The sequence below is a fragment of the Thamnophis elegans genome, chromosome 1 (genome assembly GCF_009769535.1).
Source record: "Thamnophis elegans isolate rThaEle1 chromosome 1, rThaEle1.pri, whole genome shotgun sequence".
Taxonomy (NCBI): domain Eukaryota; kingdom Metazoa; phylum Chordata; class Lepidosauria; order Squamata; family Colubridae; genus Thamnophis; species Thamnophis elegans.
The window spans coordinates 29,643,826-29,665,822 of record NC_045541.1 but is presented as its reverse complement, the minus strand read 5'-3'; the positions used below and the strand labels follow the sequence as shown (position 1 = coordinate 29,665,822).

Genomic DNA, 21,997 nt, shown 5'->3' with positions numbered 1-21,997 from the left:
TCAATTTTTCACAAAGTGGTTCCAAAAATGTTTTTGGAAGCAGAAGATGACATTCCGGGGAGAGATTGTATTTGAGAAAATACATCCAGACATTTTTTTTTTTTAAAGCTGATTATGCCCAAACTTTGGGATATATGACTCACTAATTTATTTTTGTTTTGTTCTTTCAAGAAAGTGTTTACTCTCCTGAAAAGAGGATTTGGTGGAATGGAGGAGGAAGCAATGTTTGGGGTTAGGGTTAGGGTAAGTACTTCACTTTTCTTTCATACAATTTCTCTCCTACGTTTCTTTTCTAAGTTACTTTCAGATTCATGGAAAATAGTTCTTTTTTTTCCCTGTGGAGGAAGAAACATCTGAATGGATTTAAAGAGATATTATTTATATATATGTATGTATGTATGTATGTATGTATGTATGTATGTATGTATGTATGTATATATATATACACACACACACACACATATATATATATACATATATATATGTACATATACATATATATATGTGTATATATGTATACACACACACACACACACACACACACACATATATATATATATAAGCCTTAAGTTGGCCTATCCTTTTTGAGAAAATCAAGCAACATCTCTGTAAGTTATTGACAAAAGTACCAATGCCACATAATGGGTGAGAATGAAATCTGACTGCTAGTGCTTAGAAGCCAGCCCAGCTTGTGCAGGGATCTCATTCACAAAATGGCCATTCCTGGGAAGCCAGGCTCAGAAATACCCTGTTACCTTCCGTGAAACAGGCTTCAGGCTCAAGAGCTTCTTCGGGTTCAATCTCTGCCTGCTCCCCATCTCCTGGCAGGGCAACATCCACAGTACTGCCTTCAGATGAGCTGGTGGCATTTATCTTCTGGAAATAAAAACCACACAGAAAAGTTTGCATTTTTTTCCTTTCCCCTATAAGTTTATCATCGCTCAAAGACCATTCTGATGGAGGTCTCTACTCAATTTTACAGTAATCATCCAAAGCAGTAAATAATTTAACATGAATATTGCTCCTGCAATTATGTTTACTCACCAGAAATGCTGCTGACAAACATCTCTATCTGGCAATTCATATTTCATAAATAATATCACCATATTGTAAAGAAAAATATGCAACAATATCAATTATATCCCTCCTAATGAAACCAGACACTTGATAGCTATCTTCAGGACTGCTGAATACTACAGAAGAAAATGACAGAATGATAGAAAATGGCATGTTGTCCAACTGTTCCTTGCTAATTTCACAGAAAAACAAACAAACAGAAAATTAGCAAATTAAGTTCCTGATATCATTAATATATTAATACCCACATATTATCAAATTATAGGCTGTTGAGCTATAGTCTGAAAATCTAGCATAAATATAATCCTTAAACCTTGTTGCCAAAATAGATTAATTCAGCTGCATGGGGCGGGGGGGGGGGAATCTAACAACAGCATGTCTTTGCACATCATTTTTAGCACATGGACTTTGTTTGTGCAACTGCAGGTGTGAAGTGCCCTGTGGAATGCATCACTTTTTGAAATATCTAGGCCACAATCTTTTCTAACTTATGGAAATGCTGAATTACCCGGAGTTCTGGAAAAGACTGGAGCAATAATAAGAGAAATTCTGAAGATACAGATTGGAAGAACAAGACAAATTCTGAGCTTGAAGACAGCAATTAAAAATTGAAATTGACAATTTTATTCCTGGATCTGTATATGTTGTGTCTTATGTGTCAATCAAGACTGTGGATGAGTTCCATTGGCTGAGAAATGGGGAGTGTTCAGGCGGGAAACAGTTCGTGTTCTGATTGGTTGCTGATTTGACAGGAGCTATATAAATAGCTGTCAAACTGGAGAGTTCTGTTCTGTCATTCCAGCTGGTTCCTATTAAATGGTTCTTGTTGCATTGATCTTCGCTTCAGTCAGTTATTCCTTCTCACAGAATATGCAAAATTGGTGATGTGGATGGGATTTTAATTTCCTCAGCCACCGTGACTAGCGCCATAAGTCTCCGCCTCAAAAAAATGTCGGCTGTACCTAGTTTCGCACCGTTCAGCACAGAGAAAGAATTCTGGGAACCATTTATTGAGCTATTTGAGTGCTTCATAATCGCTAATGATCTTACTGAGGTGAATAGTGACAGGAAGAAGGGATTCTTTCTTAGTGCCTGTGGGCTGGATATGTTTGGCACAGCCAGTGCGCTGTTGGCTCCTATGCCAGTGAGTACAGTGCTGTGGGAGCTGTTGTTGACTAAATTAAAAAATCACTATGCGCCAACCCGAGGAGATTCCGAGGAGACATGCCTTTAGACCAGGGGTTCTCAACCTGTGGGTTGCAACCCCCTTGGGATTTGAACGACCCTTTCACAGGGGTTGCCTAAGACCATCCATCTCCACCGGCGTCGCCCATGCTCAGGAGCGCGTCCTGAAGTGCAGGTCATGAAGAATGCCAGGTGGCAAAGCAGCCTCCTCCTGGCTCCGGGCGCAACTCAGATGCCACCCCGCCCGGTCTCCATGCCAGGGAAAGGCCGAGGAGCTGAATGGGGAGACAGGTTCTTCTGGGTGGCGGATCAACCTCGGCTCCGATGGACATCTGAAGCGAGCGCAGTCGGCAGTGCCGCTTCAGCCCAGCTGCCTGCACAGGGGCTTGAAGGTACCCGGAGAGCAGGACACCGGCAGGGTAGTCGGGCCACCTGCTTCAGCCAGTGGGATGGGCTCTCATCCAGGCAGGCACATGCCGGGATTCAAGCTGCCTTGGGCCTGGACGCTGCCTTTGCCGCCCCCAGTCCTGTCCTGTGGGCTAAACTGAACTCAGAAACTTTTTGGCCCCCAGGAAGGGCTGGCAGGAGAGGCCGGAGGGGAGGACAGGCCCCGCCCACCCATTCCTTCCATGTAGCTTAAGCCTCCGTTTAAAATCCCATTTAAAGGGCAACTTCTTAATCTGTGTTAAATTGATTGCTCGCACGAATTAACCGCTACGCAGTTCCATGCCTGGTTGTAACGATTCGAAAGAAAGAAAGAAAGAAAGAAAGAAAGAAAGAAAGAAAGAAAGAAAGAAAGAAAGAAAGAAAAGGGAGGGAAGAATGGAAGGAAAGAAAGAAAGAAAAGGGAAGAAGAGAGGACTGGAAAGAAAGAAAGAAAGAAAGAAAGAGAAAGAAAGAAAGAAAGAAAGAAAGAAAGGTGGGTGGGTGGGTAATGGAATGTAAAAAAGTTAACTTAATAAAGTGAAACTCGTGTGAACCATAAACTGCTACTGGAGGCAGGCAGGGAGGTCGTTTTATCCTGGAAAATCCCAACCTGGCTGATCTTCTCCCAAACCAAGATTGGCAGATTAATCACTATACTTTCATTATGTTCAATATGTAATAATGAAAATACATCCTGCATATCAGATATTTACATTACGATTCATAACAGTAGCAAAATTACAGTTATGAAGTAGCAACAAAAATAATTTTATGGTTGGGGGTAACCACAACATGAGGAACTGTATTAAAGGGTCGTGGCATTGGGAAGGTTGAGAACCACTGCTTTAGACAATGTATCCAAAAAGAGGGAGAATTGATAAGCCAATACGTGGCATTGCTACACAAAGAAGTGATCAATTGCCAGTTCCCTGAATTAGAGGATGCACTAGTGGAGCAATTTTTGTGTGGCATTAGGGACCTGCAACTACAATGGAGGCTATTGGCTAAATCTGAGCTCACCCTCCAAATTGCAGTAGATGAGGCAAGGGCCACTGAAATGGCCGAAAGATCTACGGCCCAGATCCAGTGTTACATGGCGGCTGCCACCTCAGGGCCCCAATCAGCTGCGGTCAACCAGCAAGAAAGCCCTGAAGGGAAGTTATTTGATGACTACGATGAGATTGCCCACCTGAAAACCAGAGCGACGGGAACTGGATGGCCCGCCAAATTTCCTAAGAATGGTTGCCTAAGTTGCGGTGGCAACCACAATAGATCAATTTGCCGTTTTAAAACAGCCACCTGCTGCCGCTGCGGGAAAAAAGGCCATTTGGCGAACGTATGCCAGGCTATCCTGCCTGGGCCCGGCCAAGCAAGTGATCCCTATCCAGAAAGGAATAATGCTGGGCAAGCTGGCACCCTAGAGCATCCTGTGCCATGGTGGACGACGAACCCCCCCCCCCCCACCAAGAAGTGTGGGATGTGCGTTCCGCAGCAGCGCGCTCTCGGAAATAAAAAAAAAATCCTCACGGTGCAGATTGAAGGTTCTCCATGCAAAATGGAAATCGATACCTGTTCCACTAAAACCATTATCTCCTGGTCCACTCTGAAACAGCTGATGCCAGCCATTGCTAAAGATTCTTTATTTCCTTACAGCTGCTGTCTCTGCGATTATCAAGGCAACTCAATTCCAGTGTTCGGAAAGATCTCGGTGTTGATAGAGCACAATGAGTTCTGAGGTCACCTGCCGCTAATCGTGGTGGCCAATCCACTGGCTAGCCTTTTTGGCATTGACTGGTTTGAGCCCCTGGGCCTGACTATTGTGGGCATCCACACATCGACTGTTTCTGATGACTTTGATAAACTATCCAAAGAGTTTGCAGATGTGTTTGAGGGGGACACTTGGTAATTATAAGGGCACCCCTATTACGCTAAATTTAGACCCTACTGTTGCGCCAATTCACTTAAAAGCTCAGAGAGTTTCTTTCGCACTTAGGGCAAAAGTGGAGGCAGAATTAAATAAGTTGATCAGACAAGGAATCCTGGAACCCGTTGATCATTCACAGTGGGAGACCCCTATAGTCACCCCTGTGAAGGTTGACGAGTCCATCAGGATCTGCACTGATTACAAGTCAACTTTGAATAAGGCCTTACAATCTAATCCGTACCCTGTTCCAGTAGTGCAACATTTACTGCATTCATTGGGACAGAGACAGATTTTGCAAAATTGGACATGGCACAGGCTTATCAGTAGTTACCTGTTGATGAGTCTACTGCCAATGCCCAAACCATTGTAACCCACAAGGGAGCCGTCAGATGCCGTAGACTCCAGTTTAGAGTCTGCGTGGCTCCTGGCATATTCCAATGTTTAATGGAGCGCCTGCTCCAAGGGCTTGACGAGGTGGTCCTGTATTTTGATGACATACTGCTGGCTGCTAAAGATAAAGCAGATCTTGTCATCAAATTACAGGCCGTTTTGCTTTGCTTCAGAGAAGCAGGGTTGTGTCTTAAGAAGAGTAAGTGTCAATTGGGGATACCCTCGGTGGAATTTCTAGGATTCTTGATTGATGCTAAGGGAATCCACCCCATGCCTGCTAAGGTACTATACTATTTAAGAACCAGGAATAATAGAATTCAATTCCCTCATGTTTTATTTGGCAGTTAATATGTGTTGCTTCAATCCTCCTTTTACTGAATAAAAACTAGTTCTTATTTATATATCCCTATGACTTAATATTTTCCCCCTCACCCCTCCTCCCCCTTTGGCAAATTGGAAAACCTGTGGACTTGAGTTCTCACACACTGTTTGGGAACAGTTAGTACTTTGTTCTTATATTCATCCCAGAACTGGGAGACCAAGGTGTGCAAAGAAAATGGGGCTATATGAATGCTTCCAAACTAAAGTCATACCACATTCTTGGGTTTGAGGAGTTTTAGTGAAAGGAATAATACAGACATGTTACATGAAGAAGGTACAATTTCTGCAAGCTAAGGACTATATTTAGTCTTTGGGTGATATGCCATGGAGATACATTCCAAAAAGTAATGCATGGAATCAGGATAAAAATTAAGTTTGATTCAATATATTACTTATATTTTCCAGACATGCATTTAAGAATTGTTGATGTTGCATTAAGATTGTGATTTGGTCACAACTTTCAGACTGCATTTGTGGACCAGATAAAAGCCTTGGAATCTCAGCTTATTCACCTCTGGTTAACCAGATTTTAATGCAATGTTGCACCTTTTTTTTCTAGCAAATCTGTTTTCCTTCTAACTATGGTAAGGTGGTGCCAAGCATACTCACAGACTTTCTGGCTAAAGTACTTTAAAGAATCCTTGGTGCTCTTTGGGCTTGGTTGTTTGCTTGGAGATGTTTCATTATCCAATTAGGTACCATCGTTAAGGTGAATGAGTTTGGGATTTGCTTTCCATTTATATTATACATTGGCTTGCCCTGCCAGTTTTGGAAGGGTTGTAGTTTGCTCCCTGGAAGTTTCTTGATAAGGGCATTGTTTCTGCTTTATTGTTTGCCTGGTATTAATTCATGTTTATCTTGGTGTCCGCTACTAAAGAGGATATAGACTTTGTTTCTTTAGCTTTTTGATTGTCTCTTTTGAATGGTGTGTAAATATGCTTTATTTCTATGTGTCTATTGATGGCTAAAGTCAACACCCAGATAAGCAGGAAACTTTTTGATGTTTATATTTTATGTTTTGTAGAAATGGATATATTTTTCTGCCATAATTTCTGGGAAACTTTAGGATTATTTTTTTTAATGTTACGGGAGCATTTGATCCGCCAGCATGCGCAGCTACAGCTATGTGGAAGAGATGCTCAACGTTTTTTCCCCATGCTCTTTCCCCAACTGCATTGTACTCAACATTTTAATAGCAATACAGTATTGCTTTATTTTCGGAACAATAAAATATCCTGTTCATTTCTTAATACACTATATTTCTTTAGTGATCCACTTTTTAAATGTTAATTCCTTTCTATTAATAAATTTTTCAGCTGATACTGTTGAGGACATTTTCAAAAGATGATGAAGAAATACCAGTACGGTAATAGTACCGATGCCCTAGACCTGGATATGCCTCCAAATAATAAATGCTATTTATATTATTTAGACATACTATATGCCTCATATTTAAAATCTACAAACATCTCAATTTAGTTTTCCAGTTGAGATGTACCAGAAGAGAAGTACATTTAATCATTTTAAAAAGTTGCAGTTTACTCTCTTCACCATCTACCTTTGCAATCAGGATATCTGTTTTTGTTTTTAAACAAACCACCATTTCCACTGACATCCATATTGATTAAAATTTTGCTTTTTAAACTTGTGGTTGGTGAAGATGAGTCAAAATCAAAGTACAGCAATAGACTTATACACCGCTTCATAGTGCTTTTACAGGCCTCTCTAAGCGGTTTACAAAGTCAGCATATTGCCCCCAACAATCTGGGTCTTCATTTTACCCACCTCTGAAGGATGGAAGGCTGAGTCAACCCTGAGCCTGGTGAGATTAGAACTGCCAAATTGCCTGCAGTATTGCACTCTAACCACTGCACCACCGTGGCTCTCTAATCTCCAAGTATGTTTTCTAATTATATCTGATTCCAAAACCCGAGACAAAATAAATCATGTTTCCCTAAATTAGTGTTGTAGAATGTAGTCAGGAGTCAAAGGAGAGAGCAGCTCTTTCCCAGAGGGCACAAAGACCAGATAACTTGGAATGTCCAATAGGCAAGAAGAGAGCAAAGTTGGATTCTCCCTAGTAATTCAGAGAGTAGATCCATAGTTATTGCAGATAATTGGGTTAGTCTGGCAACATTCTGTTTATAGACAAACAACCATAAAGGAACAACTCAGAAATAACTCCGTGCATTGTTTTTGGTTCTTTAGGCCTAAGAACTAGGATGGCACAAGGAATTGATCTTGGCTCAAAGTATGGGCTTTTGCTAGTTATCTTTTAAAGTTTAGGAAATCAAGAAAGATAGCTGAAGGGGGTCTTGAGTTGCAGCAACCGATTTATGACATGGGGAGCAATAATTCATAATACATGTGAACTGGACTTTTTCATTTTCTCCAGTGGGAAATAATATCAGCAATATCAGACCTATTATAATATACCTCATTATTCTCACCTACAATGCAATTAGTAGTATGTCAGAAGTTAAGATCCTGAAAATAGAACAATATTTTTATAAAGCAAAAAGGGAAAACTCTAACTCACAGGAAATACCTGAATCCAAAGGCCCACATACATAGAGTAATCAAGGAATTAAGGAATTAAGGGAGGGGGGGAGGGAGGGAGAGAAGGAAGGAAGGAAGGAAGGGTTCAGGATAAGATTGTCTCTTATTATAAGATACTCAAATCCTTCTGCATAAAATATTAAAAATTTAAGAAAAGTTATCCAACTATTCCCTATGACAGACAACTATGCATATATAAGGAAGAAACATCTTAATTATCTTCAAGAGTACACTGGAAGGCATTTGTTTAATAGGCAGCATTCCCAAGACCTGGATCAGCAAAACAACATGCTGGATTAGAGCAGAAGCCTGTGCAATATTAGTGAAACTGTGCCAAGACAGAGAGAAATCCAACTTCACTTTTTTTTTTAAAAAAAAAAGATGCTTTACGAACGTTACATAACACAGGTGCAGTCAAAATCGGCATAGATAGCAATGGGACATCCATTTTAAAGATCTCTCTTGGATTTTAGAGAAACTCTTTTTTTTGCCCATATCTGTTTGCCCAGGTAAGGCCAATTCACACAAGCTTTGCCCCACAGCATGTTAAGAGAGCCCATTTCTATTATTAAAGCATTCACTTCGGACCCAGTCTTGCTCTCATTTTATTTTTGCTTTATGTTACCTCAATGGGAGCAGGAGCAGGTTATTTTACAAATGTTAAAGCTTTACAAACCACTTTATGAGTCAAATGACATTCAAATAAACAAAGGGATTCAGCCATTATAAATTATTAGGAATAAGTCATCTCGTACTGTTTGAGTATTCTAAATTGCTTCATGACTTGACAAACCTGCAGGAAACAGTTACCCTCATTCTTCGCATTTCAGCCCCGTCCCTTGACTATTTTTAAGGTTTTGAATTGATTTCTGAGCAAGACAAAAAGTTTCTCACTTTTTATTAAATATTGTTCCTTATCTCTGAAGCAAGTGAAACACTTAATTAGTAGCCTGCATATAACATGTATATAACTGCATACGCCGTCTAAAAAAAAAGGAAACCCTAGCCACTGTTAAAAATCCATAAGGCTGAGACTAGCACTTTCTATGAAAATAAGAGTTAATTACTTGTTTGCTTGTTCAAATCTAGACATTACAAAAGCAATTTTCTTGCTCTATTCTAGAGTATCTCACTATATATAACCATTATCTGTTTTGTCTCTCTTAATGGTACACAGAGGGAAACTTTCAAATGAAGGACCAGTTGTAAACGGGGGAATATAGCCAGAGGATGAAAAAGCACCATGGACAATCTTGTAGGAGATGAAATTAGTCTGGCTCAAAATGTAAAGAGCAGTTTTTCATATTCAGGGGGAATATGCTAGTATGAGCTGGCTATTACTGAATCACATAAATATGTTTTAAAGCTTCTGTATCACATAGAATTAAATTCTGAATAATTTAAGTTCTCCTTTTAGACCATTAACCTATTTATCAATAGTTTTAAATGTTGGTACTTATGCAGTAGCTCGTAACTACTGCCTTCTTAAAATAACTTTTATTTCTTTAATGTTAAAAGCATGACATTCAGAAAAACAAGTAGGATAGAAACATCTGTTTCCCTAGCAATGGCCACTGCCAAACTGAACTGAACAATTTACTGTAATCTTTTTTTAGCAATAAAAAATATCTTACACAAAACAGTAAATGTCACTCAGGCGCTACCTGTATTGCTTCTTTAGCAAAAGAAAAGAAATATAATTGGAATTTTTAAATTATAAAATACATTTTGTATGTATTTAAATTACAGCTTGCTACTTACTGCACTCTACCAACACTGAAATGCATATCAATGCTAGGGTTAATTCATGAATTCATATCTTTGTTCTAAGCAGCAGTTTCATAAAACAGTGAAACATTCTTTTTTTAATTTTCTGTATAGAATGTGCACCAGTTGACATCACACATGAAAATCCAAAATACTCAGACAAATACTGGGGGAGAAAGATATTAGAAGTAGGAAGGCTTGCTGCATAAAAATACCTTAAAATTAGAAAAGTGAATAAGCAAACAGAATACAATTAAACTAGTAATTTGAAATTGTTTCTCCAAAGTCCACCTGTGTTAATTGTATAAATAATTACACAACACATTTATAAGGGCTGAATCAAAAAGGGGTTGTTTTCATTGCTTTAAAAATGCTGCATGCTCTGTTTTTTCCCCCCTCTTGACCTTTGAAAGAGTTAACATTCTCATCAATTTAATCTACTTTTCAACACCTCTAAGACATGCAGTAGCTGTTCAAAAGAGTTGATAATAAAACGTAATCTAGAGAAATCGTTAGCGGGATCGAAATGTATGTAAAGGTTGCCAATCTTGCCTGACCATGCTGTGATGAGTCATGAGACTCAGCGGAGAGTAGCTGTATGTCTGAACTATCTTGCGATGAATAGGGAAGGAAACACAGCTCAATATAGCATGCAGGCCAGTCAATATCCAGAAATTGATTATGTATAGCTTGCTTAGATAACCTGTTAGGAGGTGTGATAGGTTGAATCTACCTGGTTAAAAAGCAACAGAGCTGCATTCTTGATTGCTCCAGCTTGATTTTACCCCTGTGAGAAGTAAGAAGGGCAGGCAATGAAGTTCATGACACAGTACCTTACATCTTTTGCTCTGGCTTTGAAGCATCTTCAGAAAAGTTAAACAAAAAAAGCAGGAGGAGAACCTAAAGATGTAATCATAAAGCTAGGGGAAAGAGAGATTGAATGCCTGTGGCCCTAATGACATTTTAAATCAGCTTTCTCCAAAACTGGTGGCTTATAGACATTTTATATTATGAGTTCCATCATCTCAAAAAGACTTGCCGAGTTTTGCTGTAGCCCAATTGTTCTGTGGACAACTGGGTTGGCGAAGGCATCAATATTATTGGAATAAAATAAAGCATGAGGAACCAGTGATACTTTATCACTAGGGTTATGCCACATAACTGCTTTTATTTGTTTGTTTGTTTGTCTGCTAATGATGCTCGCAATTCATTAGTAATCCTTGAGCAATGAGGAAAGTTTCCTCAATTTATACTCCCTCCCTCCTCCATTCTAAAGTAGAACAGTGGTCTTTGGCTTGACCTCATTCACACTGAAGAAAAAGAACTTGGCTCACCACCAGAACCAGGAGCTGCTGGGGATCATTCATTGGGAGGGACCCATTGTGGCCACAGTCAACAAACCAGACTGACTTCTCCTGCTTGAATCTGGAGGACCTTTTGCTCCTTCTATGTTCTACCATTCTGTATGGTATCAACAATGGTGGCGCCAGGAAAAGGTTGTGTGACAGGGAAATTACTGCAATCTAATCTAAATAATTCTTCAAAGTAGAATCTAAACAGCAAGTGATTATTGGAACAAAACTTAACTATATCTGTCTCTAGAATGGAATTATTCCATTATCACAAAAAACACATACATTTTCAGAAATGTCTTTTCTTCCCTTTCTTCACATCTCTCTTACCAGTGGATATTCTAATGGGCTACCACTGAAATTAATTTAAACTTTATAAGAAATTGCTCAAAAATTAAGTTCATTCCCTCACTTTGGTTTTTATAAGGAAGCTTCACCTAGTCTTTGTTTTACTACTCTTCCTAATTAGCAGAACCACCAAATTAATAGATGCACCAAAGAAAAATATAACAAAAATGTATTTTCTTTGAGGAAGAAATATAGGACTTTTTAGAAGGGAAATATGTAAAATCCCTTACAATTCTGTCATTCCCAGTTTGGAACTTTAACAGAAATGTAAGAAAATGACTATCTTCTTTAACTATAAACAAATAAAAAGAGGATTGAACATTTTTCTCTTTCTTTGGAAATCTATAAATTATTTCTTTCTTCCAATTCAGTGGGAAAGCTGGCCTTGCACAGTGTTAAGTTATTTACTGTATGTGCTAAAATAAGGCTACAATTCTAGTATATTTATCTAGAAGTAAGATTGAACAAATATTGTATTATAGGTAGTCCTCAACTTACGAACACAATTGAGTCCAAAATGTCTGTTGTTAAGTGAGACATTTGTTAAGTGAGTTTTTCCCATTTTACCGCCTTTCTTGCCATGATTGTTAAGTGAATTGCTGCGGTTGATAAGTTACTAATCCGGTTGTTAAGTGAGTCTTGCTTCCCTGTTGACTTTGCTTGTCAGAAGGTTGCAAAAGGGGATCAATCATGTGACCTTGGGACACAGCAACTGTCATAAATATGAACTAGTTGCCAAATGTCTGAATTTTGGTCACATGATCATGGGGATATTGGAAAGGTCTTAACTGTGAAAAACAGTCACAAGTCACTTTTTTCAGTGCCTTTGCAATTTTGAACGGTCACAATGAACTAAATCACAGTGAACTAAAACTAGTCTTGTAAATCGAAGACTACCTGTACTAACTTCTAAGAAAACATGCTTGGAATTTGGCTTATTACCTCTCACGTTCCAAGAAATAAATTGTTAATACACAAATGTTTATACTTTATTGTTGTTTTATTTCTACTGTGTACTCCTTATTTCTTGTGTGTTCATCACACTCATGCTACTGACTGCATTGTTCTGCAGAGATATTCACTCAATTCTGCCCTGTTCTTCTGGCTTCTACTTTACTCTCTAAAATAGTTCATATGATTTAGGAAAAATCACAATAATTCTTACTGTGGTTAGAAAAATGTAGAAAATTAACCTCCACCACCATCACCGCAAAATTCCAGAAATATTCAAATACAAGTCTGATCCAAACATACTGTTATTTACTGTTCTTTCTAGATTGCATTGGCTGGAAAGTGAAACCTGAAATTTTGAGGTATTTAGATCTGAAGCATTTCTTCCAAACTATTTTTGAAACATGCATGGTATATCCTATGGAACCTTTTTCAGTAAATAATGAAAGTAAGTCAACAGTTTTCTCAAATCCCAAATAGCTAACATGTATGTGCTTGAATTTTTTTCTCAACCATTTTTGCAGGAGGGTAAAATATTCCATACACAAGAAAACAAATGGTAAAAAAATCTGAATTCTTCATATCTTGAATCTTTGATAATACAGTTTTAACTAAAACTAAAAATACTAAGAATGAATGAAAATGACTAAAGTGCTTTTACTTCCCCACCCCTCCCAAAAAATACAGAACTTCTTTTCTAGCATGGCTGAGGGTTCTCCAGAATAACATCCTATTATACTTACTATAATGTAATCCCTACTTAAGGAGACAAGCAGAAGGGTATTGGAAAGCCTAAAATGAAGGGGAATGCAGTCTTTAAAATTGATATACAAATCCTGGATCATCAAAGAAAGGAAAGATCAGCTCTGGCTTCATTGCTAAACACCTAAAAATCATAGCAGCCAAATGGAATTTACTATAGAGAGATGTCCTATGAATGAACACAAAGATAAAATGAAGACTAGTTCAAAAAGAATCTAATAGTTAATCTCTTAGGCCATAGTTGTAGCTCATCTCTATTGCTAAATAAAATAAGGGAGATCTTGTTGTGTTTGAATTGTAAAAAATGCAATAGGCTATTGTGTGTGTGTGTGTGTCTGTCTGTCTGTCTGTCTGTCTGTGAATAGTTCAATAGTTCTCCTTCCAGAACTGTGCTCAGAGTAGCCAGCAATCTATCATGGTTGCTTTGATCTAAGTTACAGTTGTGGATTAATGGAGATACACTCCACTGACTCTATAATCTCTTCTTCTTTGTCTAATGGTTTGTTTTGACTCCTTAAGACTGCCTAGATAAGCCCATGCAGCTTTCATACTAACCTTTTTAGAAATGGTTTGTCATTGCTGTCTTCCTAGGTCTGAGAGAGAACCACGGGCTCAGACGCTCAAAAGGCTTGTATTCAAGAAGAGACTAGAATGCACTAGTTCCTGGCCTATAAACACTACACCAATCTGGTTCCATATTACACAGAACAAACCAAACACCAGCGGTACGGTATAAGTTACCATATTTTTCGGAGTATAAGACACACTCCCCACCCAAAAGTGGGTGAAAATTTCTATAATTTCTTATAGACCGAATATGGGTCTGTTTTTGGCCTCCGAGTCCTGAACCTTCTGCATTTTGTATTTTCACCCTCCCCGGCCCCTAGAAGCACTCTGCAGGCCAAAAAGTGGGCATGTTTTTGGCAAAAACAGGATGCCCGGAGGGTTCGGGAGGACAAAAATGGGCCTGTTTTTGACCTGCAAAGTGCTTTTGGGAGCCAGGGAGGGCAAAAATGGGACACAAGGACGCCAGAAACTGTTTTTTTTCTTGTTTTCCTCCTCTAAATCTAGCTGCATTTTATGGTCTGAAAAATACAGCAAATACCAATTTATAACAAAATGAATTCATCATTATGTTTAAAAAATGATTAGTTTTTTATTTAAAAAGACAACTATGTTAACCTTTTAAACTATGTCATAAATAAGAATAATTCAACATAACATATTTAAAATATTTTTGTGTCACTATTTTTCTGCTTAATAGTATATGTATATTATAAATATAAGAAGGCCTACCTCTTTGCTTCCTTCCAGCTCAGATTCACTGCTAAATTCTTCTGTGTTTATATTTTCAAAATCTGACTCTCCCACTGCGATTGGTACAGTTACAGTAAGGCCTGGATTGTTTATAAATGACATGTAATCATTCTCATCAATAATATATTTTTCCACACTGCTGCCTGTTCCTAAACCACTGGTCGTTCCATTTCCATCTCTCAGATAATTAACATCCTTAGTTATTTCAGCCATGGTGTGGTTGGAAATGTAGACATCTTTCTTGTGGTTTAGTTCTTCAAGGACTTTGATATCGTCTATAGCTTTCTGCTTTCTAACTGTGCCTTTTTGGACAATTTCTCCCAATTTTTTCTTAATGTAATCTATTCCTTTCTGAATCCTCGCCACAGCAATCTGGAGATTGTTCGTCTCATTATCATCATCAGTAGCAGCAAGATTGTCTGAACTGAAGGAGCTCAGGAGCAAGGCTAGAAACAGGTTTAATACCTAAAAGACAAAGAAGGAAAGCATCAAATGCAGATGAGTTTTTTTAAAATATAAAAGTAAGTTTTATAGCAAGAAAAAATGACAACCATGGAAAAGGAACCTTGCTTATGAAAGAGGTTCAAATATTCTTTCTTAGTCTTCTATACTGTATTCATCAGCCGGAATGAATAATGATCTGAGAGGTGTTAGTTCATCAGTACGTTATATCAGGAAAAACAGAGGTGAGGTACAGAATACTATGAGCTACTTCAGTTCCAGACCTCCATTATTTGCTGTGTTTAAATGTATTCATCAGCAACATCCCAAAGGGCCAGTCTCACCTTCATGGTTAGCAGAAATCAGAAATGGAGTGAACTGTGACATTTATCTTAATTCTTAGAAACACTCCAAAACCTCATCAAATACCACTCACTCATCACGAAATCTCCAGAACTGTAAAGCCTACAAACTTGAAATTCAGGACATATGTTCCTCTTGGCTTTTAGGTGTTCGCTAAGAAAGGATTTTTCAAAATGACCATCAGATCATCAGTATTTCTTATACAGTATTATGTTAACACACATCAATGCTAAGGAGTTAGATATTCTACTCCCCCTCCTCACCTGAAAGGAACTCTGTTCCAACTGCCAGTTGCCTTATATGGGTGTGGCCAGCACATGACTCATACAGCTTGCGGGCTGGGAATTTAGACATTCTACTCCCCCTCCCCACATGAAAAGAAATCTGTTCCAACTGCCAGTTGCCTTATATTAACACACTCTGATACTAAAGAGTTACATATCCTATATTAATTTTCAATCTTTAAGTGTCAATTTATCAAACCTGATCACATAGTTTTGTAGCGAAGCACGGGTATCCAGCTAGTAAAATAAATAAATGAAACATACACACCAATTTTCGGTGGGTTAAAAAATAGAACACCCAAAGTTCTGGTCTCCTTGCTTTGTGCTATAATATTTTTAATAAAAACATTAAATTCATATGCTACCCAATTCCCAGTGAATTTGGGTGGTTTATGATTGGAACATAGTTTTGTTGTGTTAGTTTTAACCTGGAAACATTAAAAATATGACACCTCTTAATCAGTACATTCCATTCTGAGGACCTCACTATATATACCCTAGTCTGCAGAACAGTAATTAGAATCAATACACTCCACATATTTATTGATGTTCCTATTCTGCTTTGATTTGTGTATTCTTTTATTAATACTATTAACACAGTACTATACATAAAATATCTAGTTGGTCCTTATGCAACAAAGTTTGATCTAATCAAACAAAGCAGTTTCATTCTTATCTATGTTTTATTTTCCCAATTTCTCTAAATAGGCAAAATCTTATATAGGGCAGTCATGTTTTTTAAACAAAGTTTTAAAGCATCCAGAAAAAGGAACTGCTGTCATATAGTCAAGAGCTCCCTTTTGATCTTTTAGCTGTTTCTGGCTCTTAATGAGACAAGTTGTTTTCACACTGTGTGATGGCTTGCTTCTTTTGCTATCGGAATGATTTTTAGGAGATCATTCAAACAAAACTCCTGTGGTCAGTCAGCCAGTATATTTGAAAGCTAAATCAAGCAAATGTGAAAAAAGCATTAGCTACAGGTCGTCCTCAACTTACAACAGTTCATTTAGTGACCGTTCGAAGTTATGACCTTTGCAACATCTCCATTTTGATCACATGATCAAAATTCAAATGCTTGGCAATTGACTCATATTCATGACAGTTGCAGTATCCTGATATTATGTGGTCATCTTTTGCAAACTTCTGACAAGCAAAGTCAATGGGGACGTTCGATTCACTTAACAACCTTGTTAATAAATTAACAAATGCAGTTAACTGTGGCAAGAAAGGTCGTAAAATGGGGCAAATGTCACTTAACAAATGTCTCAATTAGCAACAGAAATTTTGGGCTCAATTGTGGTTTTAAGTCGAGGACTACCTGTACTTATATGAAGGCCTCACAAAGTTAAATATGTACATAATTAAAGTCAACTAATTAAATGGAGGATGAAAGCATGTCTATGTTCCTGCCTTATGTTCACCTTTAATTTTAAAACAGTTAACAAATTAATAGACTCTGCATTTAGGCTACTGCTTAAGAAGTTTTCATAAGTAATGAATATTGCAGAAATAGTCCCAATAAATGCTGTAATGTATAAATATATTGCGGATTTCAGTTGATGCATGCCCTTACTTCCTTACTTCGTTTAACTCTTGCTGGTGCATGAGTGTGTGTTGACACAATTTCAAGTTTATCATCACAAAATATTTCTTCCAAACTGCTGCCTACTGTTTTGTTCTGATGCAGGACGACGGTGGATTCAGTAAAGACAAACTGCATTGGGTCAATACTTTCTTTAATTTTGGAAGAACAACTTGAAGAGAGCATTGCAGGGTGAGTACCCAGTTCTGATTCTCTTCCTTCCATGTTTTTGCATACTGCAGAGAAAAGTCCATTTTTTCCCCAGGAGCTAATTTATGCTTTCAATAATCAGCTATGCTAAATACATTCACATCGAGGGGGGTTGTGTAAAGCCTAAGAAGAAATTTAACCAATCTTCAGTCTAGTGACTTTTCTATTGATAACACACAGTTAGTGTATTGGATATAAAAATGCAGAGCACTCACCACTAAATTTCCAATCACCATGACCAACATGAAAACAATAAGGCACATGGTTTGGCCTGCAACCTCCATACAGTCCCACATGGTTTCTATCCATTCTCCGCAAAGAACTCGGAACACGATCAAGAAAGAGTGGAAAAAATCATTCATGTGCCAGCGAGGGAGTTCACAATCTTCTGCGATCTTGCACACACATTCCTTGTAGCTTTTACCAAAGAGCTGCATACCAACCACAGCAAAAATGAAGACAATGATGGCCAGGACCAAAGTCAGATTTCCCAAAGCACCAACAGAGTTGCCAATAATTTTGATCAGCATATTTAACGTTGGCCAGGATTTTGCTAATTTGAAAACACGAAGCTGAAAACCAGAAGTAAAGAAATACAATTATTAATATTCAAAATTATTTGGGGATATCTTTTACACCAGCGGCCCCCAACTTTTCGGGCACCAGGGACCGGTTCTGTGGAGAGAGGTTTTTCCGCAGACCAGAGGGGGTGTGGTTTTGCATGCTCCCTGCATCCCATGGATGGGGCTTTACTTGTTTGTGTGGACCCGTTGCCACAGCATGCGTGGACCAGCATGCCACGGACTGGTTGGGGACCCCTGTTTTACATCACAATTTAGAAAAAGAAATATTAGAGGAAGAAAGAACTATGCTGCTTCGTAATGTCCTCACTCCCAAAGTGAGTTTACTATTTAAGCCCAATATTTTCCAAGTGTCACTCAAGATTCAAAACAGCATTTAGGTTATTAAACAGTGTTTATTAAAACACACAATAAAGAAAAAACAGACAAATGTTTAGAGAAAAAGGAATAGTATTAAAGTATACATATGAACCAAGAAACAATAACTGGAGTAATTCTTAAATGGAGACTGAAGATCAGGGAAAGGATTTAGGTAAGGAACTCCTTTAAAATAAAACAAAATGCACTATTTTCTCTCTATTATGTCACCTAGAAATCACCATACATTCAATTCCTTCCGGCATCTTAGGAAATGATGTTCCATAATCCTGGAAGTAAGGGACGTGGTGGCTCAGTGGCTAAGACGCTAAGCTTGTTGATCAGAAAGGTCGGCAGTTCAACGTTTTGAATTCCCTAGTGCCACATAATGGAGTGAGCCCGTTACTTGTCCCAGCTTCTGCCAACCTAGCAGTTTGAAAGCACGTAAAAAATGCAAGTAGAAAAATAGGAACTTTGGTGGGAAGGTAGCAGTGTTCCGTGCCCCTTTGGTGTTTAGTCATGCCAGCCACATGACCACATAGACATATTCGGACAGCGCTGGATTTTTGGCTTTGAAATGGAGATGAGCACCATCCCCTAGTGCTTGGGAACGACTAGCACATATGTGCGAGGGGAACCTTTACCTTTAATCCTGGAATTGGCTTAAATTCCTTCTTTATTCCCAAACAGCCATGCTACTCCAGCAAAATCTTCCTTCACTACTGTACAGTACTCAATGGGAGATAATCACGTTACTAGTGGTAGAGAAAATCAGTCCATAGGCCAAACATAGGCATAATTCGATGCTCCTATTACTAGAAGTGCCCACTACTTACTTAAATACATTTGATGAAATATAAGCCAAAGATCAGTAAGAGGTGATTTCTTGAAATCTGAGAGCAATATTTAGAAACATATTTTAATTTACGCTGAAATAGGGAAGGTAGTTCTCATGTTATTTCTTATTTTTAAGAGGGGCATTTGCATAATAACATAAACTGTACTTAAGCAAGTGTATGGAGCTATTGATCAATTAATCTCAGCCATTGTTTCTGAAGTTCATAGATCAAGATTTTTGTTCAGTTTCTTGTTTTTACCAGATACAGAAATTAAAATTCATTTTTCAAAAACATTTGCATTCTTCTAGCATTGTTTTGAGCTACTCTGAACATTATCTAGGTTCAAAAACCATATTAATATTAATAATTGTGAACTATGAAAACTCCTTTTGCTTGAATAATGGCTGCTTCAGATTTCCCTTTTTATTATTAATGGTTGTAGGAGCACTTTTTGATCTTTTTAAGGGACATTATAAGTTTTTTTCAGTCTCTGGAATATGACTACAGTGCATGGTTTCTAGGAGCATACTGTACCTAGCCGAGATTAGAAACTGTTCATTAGCATCCTTATATTCAGTTGACCATTGAGATATCATAATAAGCTTTACAAAATAATTTTTGAAACAGTAGTATAAAGAGAAACATTCAAGAGTTTTACAGTTCATTGTGACTATGCTGATATTGTTTGTGAATATAAAGGCATGGAATTTGGTTTTTAAAGGATTATATTTCTTGATATATTTACCAATCTGAAGGATCTTAGAACAGACAACCCTTCCACATTTGCAAGACCCAACTCCATCAAACTCAGGCTGACTATGATGCCATCGAAAATATTCCAGCCTTCTTGGAAATAATAATAAGGATCCATGGCAATTATTTTGAGGATCATCTCTGCAGTGAAGATCCCAGTGAAAACCTATATGCAAACATCAGTTTAAGTATGATTTATGATGTTTTGAAATTAAAGCAAGTACTTCATGCAAATATTTCCTACACGTGAGAAACACTTTTTAATATTGAAGCAGAACATTAGTATATCTAGATCGGTATTCAGAGTTGTGGCCTTGTATGGAAATATGCTAAATATCAAATCCAAGTTCTTTGGCACAGAAAGCATCTATTCTTCCACTAAACTATAATTCCTCCTGATAGAAAATGCAGATACAGCTTGCTATAGAGGTATAGCATCGCAGAGATACTAATACACAGGTTTAAATGCTTTCAAATTATATACATTTGCTATTAATACTTAATTTCAATAGAGAACTCTTTTCTTAAGCATTGCATATCTATGTACTGTATCTCACATTCCAAGGGCATTATGCTTAACATCCTTGGAATGGGAGAGTAGAAAATGGGATACCCAACCTTTCCTAAAGGTTTGTGGTAATCTGCTTTGAACTCTGAAGATATAAACAGGATGGATGGAAGGAGAGAAAGAGAGAGAGGGAGAGATAAAGAGAGAAGGGGTCTGAGTTCTAGGCCAGTTGGATGAGTTTAAACCAGTGGGGAAAACAGGAAGAGGGAGGAGTATTAGCTGTGTTCTCTGCATTGCATTTTATATATAGAAAAGTAGGTTTAAAATGTACACTCCCGCCCACAGCATATATTCATCCTTTTTTAAAATTGTAATTTCTGCAGAGATTTTAGATGATGATGAAATAATTTATTAGATTAAATAAATTTCTTATTTAATTTCTTATTTAAAAAAAGAACTTGGTTTAATATGATTTGTTTTAAATTTTATAGAAGTTAACCATCATACTTCACTGTAATGTTCGTTGAATAAAAAGAAATGTATTTATTATAGTCAATGACTGTAATAAACAACTCATTCCAACCAGTGCACTGGCGACCTTCCTCATTTATCAGTTTGAAGACTCAAATTCCTAAAGCCCCCATTGACGCTTTCACAACATCTGCCCAACAACTTTAACATAGATTCCCAATGGAAAGCCAAATGGGTTGCTGAACACCTAGACATAGAAATATAAATTACCCCACGAAAAAAGTGCCAGGCTTTGAACTACCGCACCAACAATGGACAATCTTCTATATATATTAAAATCTCTCTCCCCCCCCCCCTCTCTCTCTGTGCGTGTGTGTGTGAAGTTGCCTTGAGCAACTTCAACCAAACTTGGTACAGATTACTCTCTGGAAACAAATACTATGGGGGTAAGACACCCCTAACACCCTTCGGTGTGTGTGTTCTGTTAAGATACAGCCTGTTGTGCCTTAAAATGACTTCTACTGTCAAGTGCTGTGGAACGCCTTGAGCAATTTCAATCAAACGTGGTACAGATTACTCTCTGGAAACAAATACTGTGGGGAGTAGGACACCCCTAACACCCTTTGGGGTGTATGTTCTGTTCAGATACAGCCTGTTATGCCTTAAAATGGTTTCTACCATATTGCCTTAAAATGACTACTGTCAAGTACACTGAAGTTGCCATGGTAACGGCTTCACAGTACTCCACAAGAGGGCTCCCTCTGTTAAGGGGGAAAATCCAACATTAGAAATTGTGGCGACGTTCATGGAAGGAAGGTTGGGATAAATAAATATCCAGGCAGCGCAGTTATCAGCTAGTTCTGAATAAGAATATCACCCCACATGGCATCTGCCTGGACTCGCTATCTAAATGCGGCATACTATCCTCCTCTAAGTGAGACTTCAGGGTCCCATGTCAAACTGAAGATCCCATTGCTACTGGCTGTAAGCTGAGGCCATATACCAGTCCAGTATCTGATTTTTAAAATATAAGCAATGCTGTGCTTCAGTGGTTAGATGATCTACACATTTGTATTTGAACACAGGTGTCTGTGCATGCGCAAAACATTAAAAAAGAAGAAAAATTAAATTTGTGCAATTACAATTGTTCTGCACATGCGCAGCACTGA

The 21,997-nt window shown here is 38.0% G+C and overlaps 1 protein-coding gene across 1 annotated transcript in view; it reads right to left on the bottom strand.

The window, feature by feature from the left end:
- LOC116508014 (sodium channel protein type 3 subunit alpha-like) overlaps positions 1-21,997 on the bottom strand; it is a 77,837-nt gene that overhangs the window by 15,440 nt on the left and 40,400 nt on the right. The window contains 4 exon segments of the mRNA XM_032216459.1: positions 756-876; positions 14,419-14,904; positions 17,535-17,891; positions 19,842-20,015. Coding sequence (XP_032072350.1) covers positions 756-876; positions 14,419-14,904; positions 17,535-17,891; positions 19,842-20,015 — 1,138 coding nt within the window.